The sequence below is a fragment of the Mytilus galloprovincialis genome, chromosome 6 (assembly GCF_965363235.1).
Source record: "Mytilus galloprovincialis chromosome 6, xbMytGall1.hap1.1, whole genome shotgun sequence".
Taxonomy (NCBI): Eukaryota; Metazoa; Mollusca; class Bivalvia; order Mytilida; family Mytilidae; genus Mytilus; species Mytilus galloprovincialis.
Genome location: NC_134843.1, coordinates 82,380,054 through 82,403,250, shown reverse-complemented (window position 1 = coordinate 82,403,250; position 23,197 = coordinate 82,380,054). Strand labels below are relative to the sequence as shown.

Here is a 23,197-nt window from a genome sequence, read left to right as displayed (position 1 = left end):
TCATAATTATGCTGTTAGTTTTCTAGTTTGAATTGTTTTACATTTGTGATTTCCTGGGTATGGTATTGTCTGTTTCTTTTTTTTTTATGATGTGTATCGTTCTTTTATACATTCCCTCCTTTTAAGAGGGTTAGTATGGCGTATAAAATTACACTCATCTGTCCAATCTTTGTAGCTTTCTAACTGTTTTTACCTAGTTATATATTCATAATTTACCGCATGATGTGCGCTGATCCGCAGTTCGACTACTTATACGTCTTTTCAGTTAAAGTCATAAGAAACCTCAAATTAAAAAAAATTATGCATATGTTTTTTATAACTAAATAGATAGTTTTCATTATACAACTTATGAATATATACTTTTTTCTGAGGAAAATTCTTTAATTTGTCCACATTTAGAAGAAGTTCACTTATTTTTAATTGCTTCCTTCGACATATTTTCCGTATGCATAGTGACCTGAGCGTAACCCTCCTCGTAAAAATCCGGTGATCGCAATACGCATGGATCTGTCATTAAAATAAACAATTATCTGATTGTACATGTTAAACACGTGCTCAATACCCATGCTTTTTGTAATTTGTTTACTATAAGGTGACAATCGGTAAACTTCGGCTAAAAAAACACGGCATTTAATGAGCAGCCATATTTGTTAAAACATAACAGACAGAGAGGAAAAAATGACGATTAAACGATATATATGCGTAAAAATTGAGAAATTCGTGCACAGAGGACTAAGTTTATGATATATACATGCATTGGTTGAAGAATTGGATAAACATTATTCTTCACCACTCACTCGTTTCATATGACTTTAAGCTCGATGTCAAAATATTCAAAAAAACATATTGATTGAAACTGATTAACTATGTCACTAGCACATGTAATTGTTAAGCATGAGGAATACACATAAATAAAGGCAATAATAGTATACCGCTGTCAAAAGTACTAAATCGATAAAGAGACAACAAATTCTGTTTACAAACTAAAACCGAGGTAAACACGTCAACTTTTAGAGCATAACAACGGAACAACATAATCACTTAAGGCAACGTTGAAAAAACCGCTAAAATGACAACACTGCGTGACATGAGTAGCAGGAACAATCAGGACAGAGAAATACAAAAATAAATGATATATTGTACATTTTGACAAGTAACTACAAAACAAACAAACACCTTAAATTTATTTACGACAGTGCACAAATAGAGTCGTAACGGAGTTCGTCTTTTCGAAGACAGGAAACTGGGTACAACCTAAACTGACCTCATATGTAATTTCTATTTAAAAGTTTAATATGTTTTTTCAAAGAAAATAAAAGAGATAAAACACACTGGACCAAACTCATATTTCGTGTGAAGAATAATAAAAGAAAAAAAAGCAAAAAGAATTAATTGTAAATGAAAAGAAATAGATAAAATTTTAGAAAAGAACGTATCTATTGTAAGAAAACAATAGAACATTCGACACATGAAACATATGGGAAAATACAAAAACATAAACATTTAATACAATATGGTATAGCATAAATAATAAGATGTATAAGATTGCCAATGAGACAGCACAATTATTATCGCCCAAACGATGTGGATGTAAGCAACTATAGCATACCTTCTATGAATTTCAGTAACAGTAATCGATAGTGCAATGACTCGTACTGAGTATTCATAATAAATACATGGTGTGAACATCAGATTTTGTTTTTGACATTGCCCGCTATAAACCATCATTCTTTAAATAATCAACGTTATTCATAGATAACGTTTTCAAGTATAACATAGTCAGCAACATATAATTATTAAACATTCCATCAGTGAACAAAAGTGGTAAATACGCCATCCTACATCTCGCCAACGAAATATCTGCAATGAAACCATAAGCGAACATACCACGGAAAAGTAAAAAGATGAAGTGTATTGACTTTCACATGAAAACTGTACATCTGTACTGTCTGAATACTACTTTTACATTTGCATATAATTTCAAGTATTTATCTATTTTTTAAAACTCCTTAAATATTTTATAACATCATAGAACATATTGAAAACATCGATATCTTTTCTAGAAAATGCGTAAGCAATGATAAACACGCACAAATATAGAGATTTCGACAAAAGGTTTTACTTCGTAAGACAACACGCCTATTCCGAGTTCGAATGCATTTCATATAATAAATACCATATTATTATTCTAAAAACTTTATAACTATATTATAAGGTACCAACATTCGTATTTTGCGTATGTTTGAAAAGTGGTTCTTGAATTGCTCCTTAGCAAACAATTTTTTGTCAACTGACATTAAAAATCAGTACTTTTTATAAGAATATGCAAAACAAGATTTGTTATAATCAATACGACTGAAAATTCGTTTCTTTAATATAAAACTTTATTCTCCTTTTCTTATTAATTCAGCTTTTTCATGAAATATATTTCGACATTTTTTTTTTAAAGATGCTCTAACTTTTCACCATGATCTTATCTTTCAAGCTTTAAAATACTTATTTGAAAGAAATCAATGAATTTATTAGTGACTATAACAACACAAAAATAATGCAGTTTTGGAATCAAGTGAAGAATTAGGTTTGAAAAACAAAACAAAACTACAATGAGACTGCAACTGTAGAAATCATAAAACACATTCATTATTAAAGTTGAACATATATCGTAGTCAACAATTGATAAATGTCAGAATCATATTTTACGCATAATAAAAATATGAATGTCAGACTGAAAACCGGCATATATAGTGCAAAACATTATCAAAGATACTAGGATTTTAATCTAATACACCAGACGATCGTTTCGTCCACATGAGACTAATCGGTGACGCTCAGAACAATTTGGTTATAAAGCCAAACAAGTACAAAGTTGAGGAGCATTGAGGACCCAAAATTCCAAACAAAGTTGTGCAATATACGGCAAAGGTAAGCTATTCTTGGGTTAAGAAAATCCTTAGTTTTTCGAAAAATTCAAAGTTTTGAATATTTGATACGTTTTCCACAGTTTTAGTTTGTAACCCTTGATTTGTTTTTTTCTCTATCGATTTATGAATTTTGAACAGCGGTATACTACTGTTTCCTTTATTGTAAACAGTAAATTTATAAGTGCTGACTACTGGGCTAGTAATACGCAACAAATGATACAAATCTTTTATTATGTAACGCATTTGAACACAACAATTTCAGGCATAAACACAGGTACAAATGAAGTTACCTCTACAATAATCGTGCTTGATACACACATCGTCAACAAAACAAAGTGGAAATTTTATAACGTATAATAATCAATTAAAAAAGTAATTGTAAGTACAAAATATGAACTTGAAAATAAAAAATAAATGAATAATTTTCACCGAAATTCAAACTAATATAAAAGTTTCATTTCTTTCGTACCAAAAGTTTGTAAATGTTGTGTGCCGTTTGTTATAGTTTGTAAAACGTTTGATCAGTGTTATAACTTTTTTGGACTGTTACAAATGCATGTTGTTGGTTATCAGAATTAATGCGCCGGAAATTGACTTTTTAAAAAAATAATATGTAGAAGATATTTCAGACACAGAATTCACTGCTCTTCTATGTATATATAATTTCACTGTCAGTTCATTGTCCTCATCAGATGAACGTCTGAAGATAGTGATTTCAAAGGCCTTTTTTATATTGAAAATAGCACTATGAAAAATTGCAATACTGTGGATTCATTTTGATTCGTTAGACACATTTTAATGGATTGTATGGGTACTGTTAAACCACGAAATTAAATGGTCAACGAATGACAAATTGTGTATAGGCTTGTATGCAGACCTCGGCAATACAACGAAATAAAATGTCTACGAACATACAAGTTTTCCTTTATCCACTAACATTGTACCAACGAAAATAAATGAATCCACAATACCTAATTTTTTTAATTGGAAAAATATTTGTAGATAAGTAATCAAAGTTAGAAAGAAATGCTGCGTTTGTACTTACAAACTACGAACGACAAACTGCATATGCTGTTTTAGCGAGTGTATAGTTTGTCAAAGTTTATGCAAACTTTGCAAACGTATGTTAGAAACATATGATCGAAACGTGTGCTCGCCAAACTTTGGTATCAATTGTGTTAGAAAGAAATTCACCCTAAACAATAGCAGACAACTGGTTATGAAATGCTAAACATAAAGCCACATACATTTAGCACAAATATATATATAAATGCAAACTACAAACGTTAAAAAACTATTGATCAGAGTACTGTTTTTAAATAATCTAAATTACTACGGTCTTTATGTTTATGTTACAATTAGTTTGCGGTATTAAAGACAACAACCAATGATAACTAATGAATTACAGGCTCTCGACTTATATCGGACCTTTTTTAACCTTTTTCAAAGATTATTTTATTAATTTCCACCAATACTGGATTTATTAATCTGAGTACTAGTGTTTCAGTATCAATCAATTAAATTATGAATAGTGTTAAGTTGGGTTTATAGTTTTAAAAATTATCAAGACTGGTTAGAAAATAACAACAATGTATTGGTTAGTGGCTATTTAAAAACATGTCGTTACACATTTGTAATGCGACAATAGGGTGGATGATTCAAAGATGGCATTCAAATAAATAAGAGGAATAAAACTGTTACCGCCAGCCCTTTTCATTCGAAACGTTGTAAATACACAAATACAGTCTGTCAAAAATGATTTCTTATCACTTGTTAGTAACATGTTTAAGGGTGTACACTTCTAAGGAGCCAACAATTTCTTGAATTAAACCTTTTGTCTTAACCTGATTTTGAGTTTCTGAGACTGTAGAAAAAAATGGTGAAGAAAAATGATATAGTTGTGCCCTTTTTTTATTTTGCTTAGGCCTTTGAAAATACCCAATTTTGATGATTTTCCATTTATCATCTTTTTTTTACCTATTTTGGGGATATTATCATGAACAAAATAACAGTTCAACAATTAAACTTTTTTTCATACTTTCAATAAAAATGAAGTGGACCAATCGGAATAAAATTGGCTTTAAAAAAAACTATGTATAGGTGCTAATATAAGAAAGTTTTATTATATTTTTATGCCAAATTTACAATTCTGTCAAATTTGTAAATTTGTGATTTTTCTCAGTTTTAAGAACAAAATCCATATTATTTCAACTGTTATGTTATAAATGATTGTAGAAATATATTTCTAAGATATTTGAAAAGCGAAATTTGAAAACTGTATGACTCAAAAACTATTCATCGTAAATATACATTTTTTTCACAGTTATGTTTAATTATAATAATTTTAAAATTCATTGACATTTTCTAAATGTATTACATGTTTTGGAAAAAATTCCAGAACGAGATTTCTGCGAGGCTGAAACGTCAGCAGAATACATACTTTAGTGTCAGGAAAAAAATATTTATGATTGGATATAGACTTAATATATATATCAACAAAAAATTCAATGTCTCTTTAACTAATAATGGAATTGCTTTTCAAAGGAAAACATCAAATCTAACTATAACAAATAAATAACACAATCGTAAACCTACACAAAATATCAACTCTCAAATTCTTGAAAAAATTGAACGTTTTAGTCGTTGTTGATGTTAAGATGAAATTGCCTTATAAGACAACTTTCTTTTATAGCTGACTATTTTAAGCCTGTATACTAACTTGTTTGTATTTTATCTTTGAGATGTGCAAATAGGTTAAATGCCTTTTGTAACAATTATCATTGTTATATACATATATTAAACACAAATATATAATTCGTACGAACTCCTAATGGATTCAGAAAGTTTGACGTGACAGGTCAACGTCGGTTATTCTACAGGTCAGACGACTATTCCTATATCTAAAGATTGTCTTATTTGGTAAGTGAAACCACTCGGCACCTTTTCTTCATACCCCAATTTGGACAAATTGAAGATGCTTTGATTACATCAGCCATGTTAGCTGTTGATACTGAAAACAAAATTTACAAAATTAATATATTGATTTGAGAACAAGATTGTATTTGTAAATCCATTGCAACTAACGTACCTTCAATCAGCTAACCCAAAGTATATTTCGGCCGAATGGATTTACTCTCACTAATGCTTAATTCCTTTATTGCGCATGTTGCTAGAATATATCATTTAGATTTTTGCAACGCGGACATCATCAACTCCCTTGGTGATCAATAAAAATATAAAATAGGAAGAAAAATATGCAGTTCGAGATCCTTCGTTTGTACTCGTGTTGCTTCTCATTGAAAGTACACACTAGAGAATTTTGTAGGAATACCTATGCACTTGTTTTCAATAATTACATGATTGGTTTAATTGTATTCAAAATATAGGTTTTCTGAAAACAAATTTAACTGATAACTGTTAATCATATGCATTTATGTATTTTGTATGAGTGACAAGTTCTAGAAACATTTTTAAACTTTCAATGTATTGGAACCAAACTGAATTTTTTTAATTATTTACATTTGTATCAAAGCTTTTTTTATTAAGTCATAAGTGTTATTGAACTGCTGGAATTTTGGTCTGTATGAACAGAAACAAAGAACATTAATGTTATCTATCTTCAATACAGAACATTTCTTTTACGGAAATGTTGCTTTTATTGTTTTAAGTATATGACTTTGTGTAATTAGATATATATATATATAAACTCATCATAGATACCAGGATTAAAATTTCATATTAACGCCAGACGCGCGTTTCGTCTCCAAAAGACTCATCAGTGACGCTCGAATCAAAAACTGTTTATAGGACCAAAAAAGTACGAAGTTGAAGAGATTGAGGACACAAACGTACTAAAAGTGTTGCCAATACAGCTAAGGTAATCTAATCCTGAGGTAGAAAAGCCTTAGTTTTTTTTTTTCAATTCAAAGTTTTGTTAACAGTTAATTGATAATTACGAACATATCAATGATAACGTTTACGTTTATAATGCTTTGTTTAAGTTTAACATTTTCAGGGGGTTGATGGTGTGTTAGTTTGCTGAATATGTAAAGTAAGTTCAATACATTTTAGATTATTACATTGATACAAGTGGATTAACGGATTTATCCAATCGAGACAGTTAAATTATCTATTTTAAAGTCCGAGCCTTAGCGAGGATTTTAAAATTGATAATTTAACTATCGATATTTAAAAATTCCGACAATCCGCGCGTAATGGTGTTATAATCTGTTTCTCTAATGATTACAAGATAAATTTTCATCTTTTCTAAACCAAAATCCCCTTTCAGTGCCTTCCACTTTCCACGAAGTTGTCGATTTCATTAACACCTGTTAGAACATTTTGATCAATTCAGAGAGCTGAGAATGGTTATGACCCTTTGACTCAGTCAATCATCTTCTGAGATCATCAGCAACCACACGTTGATTAAATATTTTTTACAATTAGTTCGGAAAGGAATATATTTTCATAGAATTAGAGAAATTTAAATACACATCTTACATATCCAAATAAATTGACATTCATAATTTATAATATAACAAAACAAGAATGCACTCTGAACACGATTTTTAATTCAAACTTGAACATACCCGCGATATCGTAGGTCCGCTTTGACTGCATTAAAGTATCTATATATGTGTAAGCCTTATTTTAGTGTGGATTTATAGTGTCTGAAAAAGTCATGCTGATTATACATGTTATAAGATGCAAAGTTTTCTCTGTCTTCAAACCCACCGACCCGGAACTTATCAATTTTTAGTAATATAAATTATTTGGAAAACAAAAGGGCCTGTAATAGAGTATGTTTAATCAACAGCATTGTCCTATATAAGTTATAAAATAAAGTTGAATTCTTCGATTCGTTTTAACGTCATGTCGGCTAATTCCGGCGTTACGTATTGACGTACAGACCGGCGTGCACCAAACGAACAGAGAAAATTGACAAATTCGGTATGCGTTAGTTGCACGCCAGAGGAACGCCAAGCAATCGTTAAACGCGCGTTGCATAAGTTTAACGTACGTCGAAATACAAAGGTTAAGCTTGGTAGACGCTACAACTTGAGGAAATTTTTATGCAGCATAAAAACTTTCATCCAGCTCAAGCGTGTGTCTAGCGTATACCTATACGCTACACGCACGTTATATATATGCTACAAGCGCGTTTAACGCGCTACAGATAAGTTAGAGATATGTTTAAGGCACGTTGTACACGCTTCAAGATCGTTCGACTTAAACTAAAACGTATGTGGGTGTGTTTGTAACAAAAACCCCAAAATAGAACGTACAAGACACGACCGGGACGCGTCTCAAATACGTTCAAGAAACTTTTTTCCTTCGTAGCGTGCATTCTATCTACGTTAGACAAACGCCAGACATACGCAAATATACGTTTCTTGAACGCCCATAAACGCTTAGGTACGCTTCTCGTACGTCCAATACACGCTCAAAGCTCGTTGTGCACACGTTAAAGATATGATTGACAGGTTGCATGCATCCAAAATTAAAAGCGTTTTGACAGGGAACATGATTTTTAACACGTCTGGCATACGTTGGAGCTAATCGCCTTGTTTTAAGTCTAGAATTTTAGTATTCGTATGGTCATTCATGAAGTCATGCTTATTAAAATACTACAATAGGAAACAATGTGACCATTATTTAATTTAATAGTGTCAATCCTTTGAATAAGACCCGTGTATACAGCAAAACCTAAATACACCGCTTGGTGGTGCGCCTGACAGATGTGGATCGTACAGATAAGGTAATAGGTAACATGTGACAATAACCAGACTAAAAGGAAATCGCATCGAATAGTTCCTGAACTTGTTAATTTCTCTAATTGCTTATTATTTGAAACAGTAATCGATGTAAAAGGGAAATTTTTTCAGTACACCTTTATCAAGTATATAAACCCTTATATAAGTTTGACTTGTAGCTTTTTTCGTTTATACGTTTATTAGGTAAACAAAACAACGGTCTTTAGATTCAGTAGTATAGATATTTACCATTTGCTATACCAGGAACAGAACTAGACGCTGATATATTTCTGCTGCTAATAGACCATTGTTTACGAGCGCAATTAACTCTGGTATTGGTTACAACCTTTTGAATGTACAATTTGTCATGTAGTTTTAAATAATTAACCATTCTGATTACATCGACCATTTTCTGTGCAGGACCAATACCCCACGTTTCACCTATATCCAAAATAACATGCTATACGTTAATTAAGAAATTATTCAAGGAAAACATTAATTTGTTGGGAATTTACACATGTCCGGGATCCTGGGCCTAGATATTTGCATTTTATTCAGGACATATGTAAATTTCAAACAAATCCATGAATACCATGCATTATTTCTATTATAGTAGGATAAATACGATCACTAAAATACTAAAACGAGGGTGGGTATGTCGTGTGAGTGACTGTTACTTTATTCCCTGTAAGATAAATCTAAAAAAATAATGAATAAATCTATAGCTAATATGAATGAATCTTAACCATTCTTAACGTTAACCGGGTAAAAAAGGTGTTTATTATTTAAATTCTGAAACATAGAATTTGCTGTTTCTAATTTACATTACATATTTTTTTTCGTATTTCGTGTCTTAAATATAGATTAGACTGTTGGTTTTCCTGTTTTCCTGTTTTTTTCTTAGTCATTTTGTGGCCCTTTTTAGCCTGCTGTTTAGTGTGAGACAAGATTCATTGTCAAAGACCGTAATATGACTTATAATGTTTTGTTTGTTTGTGAAATCTATTTTGTCATATTAATTTTCGTAATAATAAAAACGTCGCAAACTATTTAGCATTTAAATCATTCAATTTTCTATATTAAAACAGAAGAGAAAATAATCAGGAGCGTACCAAAACATTTTCTTACGCTCGAAAGTCATAATTGTTACTCTACCGATTAAGCTAGTTTATAACAGATCACTCCTGATAACAATATGCTATATTTGTTGTATCTATAATTAATCCCTCGTTTATGTTTTATGTCTTCCGTTTTCATTGGGTTTTGTATACTATTGTTTGTATTTTTGTCGCTTTTTGTTTTTTTCCATGACATTACAAGATTGTTTTCGATTAATGCGTTTAAATACCCCTTTAGTCTCTTTTGTCGCTAGTTTGTGCTTTAGAATAAACTTTTGAAGACTACAGTGGTTTACAGATGCCTGAATCTTATAAATTGGTGTAAAAGTCTACTGGTAATATCGGTAAAAAATTGAACAAAAGGATTGCATGAATTCTAGGCGAACGTGATCCGGTGTACGACTTGGTTGGCTAGCTATACACAACCCTTTCTGTGCATCACAACCAATCAAATGTCCCATAGTTGATAGAACAAAATCTGGAAATTTATAGATTCAAATTCAGGTTTATAAGATTTCACACTAAGATCAAAGATCGGTAATACATAGTTACTGTAGTAATTGAACAGATAACATAATTCGATTTTTTTAATGGAAATAGAGATTTAGCAACTTTGCAAGACGAAGTTGATAAAAGAGGGACGAAAGATACCAAAGGGACAGTCAAACTCATAAATCTAAAACACACTGACAACGCCATGGCTAAAAATGAAAAAGACAAACAGAAAAACAATTGTACACATGACACAACATAGAAAACTAAAGAATAAACAACACGAACCCAAATATAGTTCATTAATGTATTATACATACTTGTTCTTGTAGCCGAATGGGGGAGACATGTTAAAGTATCCAATCCACCATTACTTGATCGACATCGGGCAAGATTTATTCGAATATTAGTTGTAAGTACTTGAATATAATCGTTATCGTGTAGACTAGCATATATTACTATCCTTGCTACATCCTTCATCTTCTGTGCGGGAGGTGAAATAGATCTGTTACAATGTTTTACATCTAAAATAAAGTTAAATATTCTTTATGACTTAAACATAAAAAAAAATTAAATTCTATAAAGAAAACGTCAAACAATGATTATCATACTATATAGTTCACTCATTAGATATATTCATTATGTTTTATATACAAATACAGAAAATAAAACGATTATTTGCTCTATAGCAATTATTTGTAGGTTGTCATCTTTGCAGCCAGTGTGATTCTGTATTATGAACGATCTATATCCTCTTTTAAATAACAAGTCAGACTTCGGTTTTGTAACACTTATATTCCAATATGCACTAGCCTTGTATGAGTGAGATGTGTATGAAAGCGACAATACCAAAAGTCGTTTGTTTTACCAAATATTTGTTTGCGAGTAAATAATAGTTGATTGTGACATGTCAGTATTTATATTTCCGATGCCCGCAATCTTTACGAGTTTGTAACAGTTACTAGAATTTTCTCATTTCTGCTGGCTGTGGACTTGCTGTATCCGAGATTATCATCAGATCAGTAGTAAATGATTCCCTTTTGAAATGATTTCGATTATAAAATTAGCCCCAATTTTTGTAGCTTTGTTACACATCCTTGCTACCAACCATTGATCAACTGTACATGTGAAATGGATCCAGTTGTGTTACACCTTTATTTCACAATTTAGTATAAGTTATTGGTTTTGTGATATAAAATTAATTGCTGAAATGGTTCCCAGTTTTATGTAGAAGACATGTTGAATATAGTTTTTTATTAGTGCGATTATTTTTTAACATTTTAAGTGCAATCGTAACTTTAAGGTCACACCGAGCTCAATCAACAAGATTTAACATAAAGAACTTCATGGGAAGAATGAAACAGATCCAGAACTAGCTATAATATATGATCCGAAGATGATGTTTTGTTTTAATATGAGAAGCATAGAATTGCAATCTGATTGCAAAATATCAATAAGTTGTGGCCAAAATGTTTTGACAAATTTGTAACATTTCCACATAAAATGTCCTATAGTAACTTCGTTTCATTGCATAATCAACATGTTTGTGTTTCTTAAAGTTAACACTAATCATGTTCATAAAACATATTATTTGTGCTTAAGATGTTTAAAAAAAAACACTTTAAAGATGCATATAGAGAAGACCCAGTGATTTTTCGTATGCAAAATTTCTTTCCATTTATTTGTATTTTTTTTCTTCATTATAAATAGAAACAAACATTTAAAAATACAATGTACCCCCCATAATTGTCACAAGTAATGTTGATGTTCTTCTTTTCAGTTTTGAAGTGGTTCTTCCAAATATTTGGGATCATTTTATATACATACCATTGAATTGAAGAACATTTGTTTCCTTGTCTAAACTGTCTTTAAATTGATTGAGTGAAAATGACAAAAAATACTTTAAAAAAATTAATCAAAAAAAATTCGCTCTGATGTGATTGATCTTTTGATTTTGATATTTTATAATGGACTTTCCAATTTGAGTTTTCCTTTGAGTTCAATACTTTAATAAAATTAAATTCTTGTCGCATGTACACACTTTTGTAGCTCACTAGTGCTTTTCTGTATGTTGTTCATTGAATATCAACTTATAATATAGATTAATATTGAAGCATTATTTCATTTGTTTGATAGATTGATCTTATCTATTCTTAAGGCTTTATTACATTTATATGATTGATTAAATAAAATTGAATCATTTTAACTATTTCTTCATAACTTGTTACCTTAACGGACATATCATTTATAGTGTTTGTCTTACTTTTTTTCGGAACTTTACTTTGTTATTACGTAAGGGATATAAGCCAATAACAGTCCATTCTGTAAAATATTGGACAGGTCTAAGGCAGCAGGCCGAAGACCTGTTCAATATTTCACAGAATAAACTGTTACAGGCCTATATCTTACTTAAAACATTGTTTAACATATAGAAATAGGTAAAACAAAAGAAAAAGCAAGCAAATATCTATTTTCATCAAGTATGAAATGATTTTGTGAATACATTTTCCTTACATTAAATTGTATCCTACATTTTGGCCCCTTTAAACAGTAGCTCAATTTAACATAAATAGGCAAAAAGAAAGTACAGCTGAAGGTAAACACCATGTATTGTACATAAATAATAAGACACAGGGTATGCATGTAATGATTTTTGAGTGCGCAAGGACAACTCATATTTTCCAATCATAGTTTCCGTGAACACCTTTGCATGCGTTTTGTGTTTCAAAATGGATAAAGTGATGAAAGTATATCCTTAATGCAAAATCGAAGAAAATTATGTCGTTACTAGTGATTGTTTTGTTTCTAACTGTGGATGAAAGTCAACTGTGTATTTAGAATCTATTCAGATACAATATTTCAGTTTGGATTACAAGGATGATATAGTAAAAATAGCTAATAATGGCAAGTTATATTATATATTATCTTTCAAAATGTGGTCTTCTCCTATAAGTTTCTTGTTTCGTCTCGGGTTTTATTTTTTACTAGGTGAATGAAAAAAAAAAGAATAGCATAGGAAGACAGGTTCTTGTTCTTTATTACAAATATATAATTAATGTGAACAAATGAAGAGATAACAACATGCATTCAGTTCTTTTGTGGGAATTTTCAAGACACTGTTATTGTTTACCCAAACGGTTCCACCTGAATATCCCCTTTTTTCCCTTTTCTGTGTTTTTCTCTCTGCAAGGTCGTCTCGCTCTTTTTTTCGTTAATTTGTGTATTGAGTCCCTTGTGTTTCTTAAATGTTACCTAAACGTAATTTGTCTCGATTTTCTTTAGAAAAAAAAACTTTTATAAAACGATCACTGCGAACGAAAGAACAAAACACCAGAGGTAAATTTTGATTACCTAAAGACGGACGAAGATAATTTTTACAATTTCAAATATGACGTCACTTGGCGTTGAGGTTTAAACTTCTTCGGATATGCTGCATTTCGTCGGGTTATGTAGTGTATTTCGGTTGTTTCCTGTAATTAGTTAATACTTCAGTTTGATCATATATCTTTTGTATGTCATTTTATAAAATTTACTGTTTGCAAAAGTATAAATTATTCTAAATAATAAGAATGTTCTGGTACCTCAAAGAAAACCCTGGCCGTTTTTGGCACAACTTTTTTCAACTTTTGGTCCTCGATGCTGTTCAACTTTGTACTTGTTTCGGCTTTCAAACTTTTGTATCTGGGCGTCACTAGTAAGTCTTGTGTGGACAAAATGCACTTCTGGCGTATTACAATTTTAAACTTGTTGCCTTTTGTTAGCTATTATTCGTGTGTTTCTTTGTCAATTATGTCCTCCTATTTATTTATATTGTAGTCCCTTAATGGTGTATTGTCATTTTAATGTTATATTACACATGGACATAAAAGAGGGAGGTTTTGCATGCCACAAAACCAGGTTCAACCCACCATTTTTTCCTCTAAAAATGTCCTGTACCAAGCCAGGAATATGGCCATTGTTATATTATAATTCGTTTCTGTGTGTGTTACATTTTAACGTTGTGTTTCCGTTGTGTCGTTTGTTTTCTCTTATTTTTGAGTGTGAAATCACATTACTATAAGACGTGTCACAGTACTTATCTATCCCAAATTCATGTATTTGGTTTTGATGTTATAATTGTTATTCTCATAAGATTTTGTTTCTGTGTGTGTTACCTTTTAATGGTGTGTCGTTGTTCTCCTCTTATATTTAATGCGTTTCTCTCAGTTTTAGTTTGTTACCCATATTTTGTTTTTTGTCCATGGATTTATGAGTTTTGATAAGCGGTATACTACTGTTGCCTTTATAAATCTTTCAAAAAAAAAAAAAGAAATTCACAAAGGCAGCAAAAACAAGACTGGCGACAAAAAACAAGACTTACAACGGGCATAATAAACTTATTGAATTAGTGCGAAAAGAGACAACCCAAAAACATGAGAAAAATGGCTGTGATGTAAGTATTGTTAGTGTTAAAACTCAATTTGAAAGTGATTTAAAAAAAAACCAAAAAACGTTTTGATGAGAGACAAAACTATTGCATTGGAAATTGACTTTGATTTAATGTTTTTGTTTTAATTGTAACTTGTTATTTGTTTGTATTTTTCTATAGATGATGAAAACAATAAGGGTCATTAATAGTTTGTTTTTTTTATTCAGTGATTGAACTATCATTTACCTGTAAGAATCAGTTATGCTACCTTTGGCTGTCCAATATTTTTAAGAAAGAAGAGGGCTATTCTTAAAAATATTGGAAAGCTAAAGATAACATAATGGTTTCTTACAGGTAAATGATAGTCCTATCACTGAAATAAAGAACATATACAACTGTTACAATAGAATGACGTCACAACAATGTTTTAATGAAAGATAATGTCTTTTCTCAGCTCAGAAGAGTGATATGAAAACTGTTCGCTAAATAAACTACGGGCACACATGCCGTTGTCTCATATAAACATTAACGTCGTCATATGCAAAATAGCGATAATCAAATTATCATTTAAATTGAGAATGAAGATAGGGAATATATCAAAGAGACAACAACCCAACCAAAGAGCAGATAACAGCCGAATTGCTTTTTATCCTTTCGCCATCTCGGCTAAAGCATAGGATTGACCAACGAATATCTTTAAATCCATGCTAGCCTTACTCATTGTGAATTTAAAGTGGTGATATCAAGAGTGAATCAAAAACTTAAGTCGAATAACAAAAATTCCGTGAGTAAATATCTTTCTATTAACTTAGACAAATAATTTAGTTTGTGGTTTTCTTACATTGGAGAAACAGATGAGTGGAATTGTTAGGTTTTATATATACCGTACTGTGATTCTTTTTTAAATATTTGTTTGTTTTTGTTGTGATTAAGATGCTTGTGGTACTTGTACGTTCTGTAATTATTGAATTAGATATTATTGTATTGTTGTCCTTTGTTTTTGCTGATGTGCCGTCTGTATGCCGTTTGCTGTTACTCCGATGCATGCGGCTTGGTTCTGTGATTTAACTTTTCGTTATGGTGCTATTGAAAAAGTAGTTTGTTGCTGGTCTTTCAATTTTGCATTGTGTCTTGTTTATATGCTTTTTTATGTTTTTTTGTTACATATATGACGTGGCTCTGTACTTATACATCCCGTCATTGTGTTATTATACTATGACACATTTATGTGTTATTGTCTTTACTTTTGCTAATATATGCCATTTTGTGCTTCTTTGTTACATATTTGCTTTGTTCTTTTTAGTAATTAAGATTATAACGCAATGTTGACTGCTGTCTATTTGACAATTTTACCTGTTATATCTGTTTGTTTTGTTCAATCATCGTTGACAATATAATAGAATGTGATGCGACTGTCATACAAGTGAGAGGATTAGCTAGCTATAAAACCAAGTTTAATCCCCAATCTTCATCATTAGAAAATACCTGTACCAATCAGGAATATGACAATTGATATCCATTCGATTGATGTGTTTGAGCTTTTGATTTTGCCATTTGATTAGAGACTTTTCGATTTGAATTTTTCCTCAGAGTTCAGAAATTTTTTTTATTTTACTTTTTCCAATGCAAATCTGGTGTTTTTTCCGTTTCAGTTGATTCACATTATGTCAGGACGGGGCTTTTAGTGCAGTCTATAGGTTATATGTTTTTTATCATTGTTGATACCCGGGTGCTTACCAATAGTTAGTGATTCTCGGCGCCTCGAAAAACACTGAAGGTTCAAACAGAGACTAACATCAAATAAAGAATATAGTACAAATACATTTATCCTGCCTACAAAGTACATGATCGAAAAGGTGAGCGAGTGTTATCAAGCATCATAACTATCTTACTGCCTAACGATACTTTGATTTTGGTAATGTACACGTTATGTCTTCTTTGCCTGTTCATGACGTTAAAACACTAATACCTGGGATGAGTTTTAGTTGATTTAAGTCTCTGATGTTTTTATTGTTTCCTTGGTTTTTTTTTCAAAATGTCTCTTTGATTGAGTTAAGCCAGTGCAATTAATATGTTATTGTGTTTCTTTCTATGTAGAAGGTTGGTGCCTGTTAAAACGTTCAAACTATTATACTTTTGCTTTAGTTACGGAGATACAATCCAAAAACTGCTTTTTACCCATAAGCTTTTTAGTCATGTCGGCCATGTTGTTGGACAGGCTTTGTCATCAGACACCTTTTTATAAAACCCTTATGATGATTGTGGCCAAATGTGTTTAAATTTGTCTAAGTAGTTTCAGAGTAAATGATTTTTGTAATCGATTACAAAAATAAACTAGAGGCTCTAAAGAGCCTGTGTCGCTCACCTTGGTATATGTGAATATTAAACAAAGGACGCAGAAAGATTCATGAAAAATTGTGTTTTGGTGATGGTGAAGTATTTGTACATCTTACTTTACTGAACATTCTTGCTGCTTACAATTATCTTTATCTATAATGAACTTGGCCAAGTAGTTTCAGTGGAAAATGTTAGTAAAAATTTACAAATTTTATGAAAATTTTTAAAAATTGACTATAAAGGACAATAACTCCTTAGGGGGTCAATTGACCATTTCAGTCACGTTGACTTATTTGTAAATCTTACTTTTCTGATCATTATTGCTGTTTACAGATTATCTCTATCTATAATAGTATTCAAGATAATAACAAAAAACAGCAAAATTTCCTTAAAATTACCAATTCAGGGGCAGCAACCTAACAACCAGTTGTCCAATTCATCTGAAAATTTTAGAGCAGATAGTAGATCTGGACTTGATAAACAATTTTTTCCACTGTCAGATTTGCTCTAAATGCTTTGGTTTTTAAGTTATAAGCCCAAAACTGCATTTTACCCCTATGTTCTATTTTTAGCCATGGCGGCCATCTTGGTTGGTTGGCTGGGTCACTGGACACAATTTTTAAACTAGATACCCCAATGATAATTGTGGCCAAGTTTGCTTTTATTTGGCCCAGTAGTTTCAGAGGAGAAGATTTTTGTAAAATATAACTAAGATTTACGAAAAAAATGGTTAAAAATTGACTATAAAGGACAATAACTCCTAAAGGGGTCAACTGACCATTTTGGACCTGTTGACTTATTTGTAAATCTTACTTTGCTAAACATTTTTTCTATTTACAGTTTATCTCTATCTATAATAATATTCAAGAAAATAACCAAAAATAGCAAAAATTTCCTTAAAATTACCAATTCAGGGGCAGCAACCTAACAAAGGGTTGTCCGATTCATCTGAAAATTTCAGGACAGTTAGATCTTGACCTAATAAACAACTTTCATCCTGTCAGATTTGCTCTAATTGCTTTGGTTTTTGAGTTATAAGCCAAAAACTGCATTTTACCCCTATGTTCTATTTTTAACCATGGCGGCCATCTTGGTTTGTTGTGCGGGTCACCGGACACAATTTTTAAACTAAATACCCTAATTATGATTTTGGCCATATTTGGTTAAATTTGGCCCAGTAGTTTCAGAGAAGAAGATTTTTGTAAAAGATAACTAAGATTTACGAAAAATGGTTAAAAATTGACTATAAAGGGCAATAACTCCTAAAGGGGTCAACTGACCATTTTGGACCTGTTGTCTTATTTGTAAATCTTACTTTGTTTAACATTTTTTCTATTTACAGTTTATCTCTATCTATAATAATATTCAAGATAATAACCAAAAACAGCCAAAATTTTCTTAAAATTACCAATTCAGGGGCAGCAACCTAACAACGGGTTGTCCGATTCATCTGAAAATTTCAGGACAGTTAGATCTTGACCTGATAAACAATATTACCCCATGTCAGATTTGCTCTAAATGCTTTGGTTTTTGAGTTATAAGCCAAAAACTGCATTTTACCCCCATGTTCTATTTTTAGCCATGGCAGCCATCTTGGTTGGTTGGCGGGGTCACCGAACACAATTTTTAAACTAGATACCCCAATGATGATTGTAACCAAGTTTGGTTGAAATTAGCCCAGTAGTTTCAGAGGAGAAGATTTTTGTAAAAGTTAACGACGGACGACGACGACGGACGACGGACGACGGACGACGGACGACGGACGCCGGACGCCAAGTGATGAGAAAACCTCACTTGGCCCTTCGGGCCAGGTGAGCTAAAAATAAAATTATGTATATAATGACTTTCAAGGGCAATAAATCCCTTTCTAAATGTATAGGCTCTTCACTTATATGCACATCGGACACATAAATTACCATAATTGTCCTAATCAGAATCGAAATAATGAAAGCAAGCTATATAATACGTTAGTGTAGCTATAACAAGGGTAGGCATTATATTCGTAAGACCTCACTAATGCCTAGGCAAAATTAATCACGAATATAATGCCTACCTATGTTAAAACTACAATAAAGTATAGCTTGCATCAAGTATTTCTTAAATTAATAGTTTAGAGAACAATGGAGGTATTTCCATCCAAATTCACTTAAAATTTAAAAAAAAAAGGTTCGATTCATAATCAGATAAATTTTCTCATGAGGGGTCCCAAAATAGAATTTATACTGTACATTTTTCATAATTAAGCTCGATGGATGATAAGCACTTCCGGTGACAACTAAAATTTCGCTATATTGGTTTTTAGTGTAATTATTTTTGTTTCAAATAAGGGAGATACTTTAAAACTTCCGTTTAACAAAAAAGTCTGTTATATTTTGATAGTTTACTTTACACTAACTGGTTCAAGAAACATTTAGATTTAGTAACATTCAAATGAAATTAGTCCAGGTAATATCTACTTCCGGTTTACTTAGTTAAATTTTGAGTGACCTCCAATATTACTTGTTTAATAACCTTACGAAATATACACAAGAAACTCATAAACCAGTATTAAAAATCATAGCAAAGGTCAAAATCTAGAACGTCATATTTACTTAGACCTTATCCTGAATGATAAATTATTAATCAAAGATACTAAATCAAAACTTAAAAAGACTCTTAAACGCCAACCCTTCCTCTAGCATTGTTTAAAGTTAACATTGCTGAAAGTCTTTCGTATCTATTATACTGTAAAAGTAATGATTGTGTTGAGGCATTTAATGCAAAACATTTAGTTAAATATTAAGTTCTATTTGATTATACAATTGTGTCCTCTATCTAAAGTAAAATCACAAAAATACTCCGAGGAAAATTTAAAACGGAAAGTCCCTAATAAAATGGCAAAATCAAAACCTAAAACACACCAAAAAGAATGGACCAAAGCATAACAAGCAACAATAAAAAATAAAGAATCAAAGAAGCTATGGTTATATTGAAGGATGTGCACGGGATGTAAGAAACGTTCTTTTTTGTTGATTAATTTACCGAAAGTTTACACTCCATTTATAGCGATGTTATCTACCGTAACAGTTGTCCGAGAGTATAGTATGTATTTATTTGTTTTATATGCACATGTCATTAGTTTCTTTTTCTGCTTATAAAAATAGATGATTATTCGTAAGTGAAGACACATGTTACGAAACTGTTAAGACATTTTCATTTCTTTGTGAGTAAACTCATCATAGATATCAGGACAAAATTTTGTATATACGCCAAACGCGCGTTTCGTCTACATAAGACTCCTCAGTAACGCTCGAATCCAAAAAAAGTTTTAAAAAAAAGCCAAATAAGTCCGAAGTTGAAGAGCATTGAGTGGTTGCATTTTTTCGTCAATAAAATTTTAGAAATGACCAATTTTTGTCAATAATGACATTTCGTCAAGTATCTGGTAATGTGTTGACATGGTAACCAAAACTTTTTTTTGTCAATTTTATTTTGTTACTTGTAGAAGAACTTGAGGTTGAAGAAATTAATGGTCATGTCAACACAATACTGACTTTTTTTAAATAAAAGTATCCATTGAAATAACCAGATATTTGATAGTTGCAAGTTTCGTGGCAACTATGATAATATTTTTGTTTATAAAATAATAATGACTTTTTTAAACAAATAATTGTTTCTTTACGATAGCACTTGATATACACAAGTCTGTATGAAATATGATTTTCCGTGAAATTTAAATCCTGACTGTCAGCCCCTCTTAACGGAAATCAGCACAAAATGGTATGGCACGAATACTTACCATTTGAACCTCGATAAACAGAGGGACACAATGATGGTTTCACATTTCCAAAATCATTTCCTTCTTTTATGTTGTTTATAAAATACCATACATCTTTTAATCTCTTCATGGTGTTGAGTGCTTCAACAATTGCGTTGAATTCTAAGATAACTCGAAAAACCATGCGAATAATTTTAGCGACTTGTTGCGTTTTTGCATTTGTTGGAAATCGATTTCTTTGACTTTTGGCTGAAACCAGAACAACATTTACATGTATAATTACATAATTAATTAGTAACATTCTATCAGAATGCTATCACAAACTCCTCTAAATAATACATTATTAAGCATTTCCATGATAAAATATAGGCAAAGTCTGTTAAACTCACAAATATTAATCTTAATCTCTTAATATTTCAAATGTAAAAAAACATTCTCCAGTTACAGCATTTTGTTTTTCACCACGTACCAACTAGAAGGTAAAATGCTGCCTCACTAACGCCTTTCTGACAAATGTTCTCTTGTTTAATTAAAAGAAGATGCATACACAACTTGTCATTTTTCAGTAGTTTTATCTTTTTTAAGATGATATGATTATTTAATACGAAAAAGTAAGATTTTCCTATTACGATTGCTCAAATAACATTGCTAGAGGGTCATCTTTAGGAAAAGGACATCAAGAACACTGCAAAGATAAAAAAAAACTTAAGAAACATGCTATTCTCGGTTGATTTTCTTTTAGGTTTTTCATTTCGGGGCCTTTAAGCAGACAATGTGGTATTGCTGTTGCTCATTGTTGAAGGCCATATGGTGACACCAAGTTGCTATTTTTTATGTAATTTGGTCTCTGTTTGAGAGTTGTCTCATCGGCAATTATACCGCATCTTCTAATTTCTTTATTAACAGATTTGTCGCTATGAAAATTACAAACAGCAATTAAAAATCTATGGCAAATAAACAAGTTACATATATGAGAAACTCAATATTGATTTAAGTTTACACATGTCTTATACGTACAGTACAAAAAAAGAGATATAATGCAATTGTCTAGAAAATAAATTTAGATAAATTATAATAGTTGGACAACGTTATTCAAAAACATTTACGAAAGTAGTGGCTCTAACGAGCCTGTGTCGACCGCCATGGTCAATATGCATATTAAACAAAGAACACTCTCCAACATTGCAGACGAGAATTGAGTTAATAACAAAAAAACTACTGTAAATGATTTTTATCTTATTTTGCTACTGATCATTGAAGTCTGTTTAGTTTCTCACTATCTTATTTAGCTCTACATGATTTATTTGCAGAGATATAAACCCAAAACTGCATTTTACCTCCACATGTTCTATTTTTAGCCATGGCGGCCATCTTCTTTGATTGGCGGGATCATTGGGATAATTTATTAACTGAATACCCTGATGATGATTGTGGCCAAGTTTGTTTCCATTAGCCCAACAGTTTTAAAATAGTAGATTTGTGTAAATGGGATTGTAAGGGAACGTTTGTTCTAATTTGGTCAAAAAGATTTTGAGGATACGATTTTGGCAAACAAATGCTTAAGTTTCAGAGATATGAGCAAACAACTGCTATTCACACCCATGTTATATTTTTAGACATGGCAGACATCTTGGTTGATAGGTGGGATAATCGGATACATTTTCAAACTAGATACCCTTAGGATGATTTAGGCCAAGTTTATTTCTATTTAGCCAAGTTTATTTCTATTTGGCCAAGTCGATTCAAAGAGTCGATTTTTTTAAAAGTTGACGGACGACGACGGACGACGAACGCCAAGATATCAGAGAAGCTTACTAGACTCTTTAGAACCATGTGAGTAATAAACTGCCAAATAAATGTTTAACGAATTCTTTTGAGTATCCGGCGTTTACACTAACTGAGGATTCCAAAGTGAATGAAAAGACATTAGCTTTTCCCTAATGCTGAAATAAAGCTTTTATAAATATTGAGACCGATCTTATACTTACTCATTGTCATTGGACAGATAACACATTTAAAGTTTTCCTTAGATTGCGTACTTTTCCGAGCAATATTTATTCGGGTATCACTGCTAATCTTTTGAGTATATGATTTATCATTTAGAATTGAATAATGTTCCTTCATCCAAGCATATCTTGGATGTGCAGGATGAAGGTCATTCTTAGAATATGAGCCTGAGGCTCGAAAGTAATAAATTAGCTTAACTTCTCTATGAGGGGTGAAGCTTACATGTAATATCTCTGTTTAAAGAAACAAACTATAGCTGGCCAGTGACCTTGACCCTAGTATATAAGCACCTGTTCCACAATAACTTGTCATAATTTAAAGCAAGTTTGTGTCGACCAAATATAAAACCCATTGGAAAAAGGGTGGGTCTGACTGATAATCCCTAGGGTGGGAATTAATTACTT

At 31.4% G+C, this 23,197-nt stretch overlaps 1 protein-coding gene across 1 annotated transcript; it reads right to left on the bottom strand.

The window, feature by feature from the left end:
• Window positions 1–5,576: 5,576 nt before the first annotated feature.
• LOC143078359 (uncharacterized) lies at window positions 5,577–22,895 on the bottom strand. The gene is made up of 5 exons (XM_076253243.1): window positions 22,775–22,895; window positions 20,808–21,035; window positions 10,605–10,808; window positions 8,924–9,115; window positions 5,577–5,931 (listed from the first exon to the last, which is right to left on the bottom strand). Exons 1-5 carry the CDS (start codon window positions 22,782–22,784, stop codon window positions 5,834–5,836), a joined length of 732 nt encoding a protein of 243 aa, XP_076109358.1. The 5' UTR covers window positions 22,785–22,895; the 3' UTR covers window positions 5,577–5,833.
• Window positions 22,896–23,197: the final 302 nt, after the last annotated feature.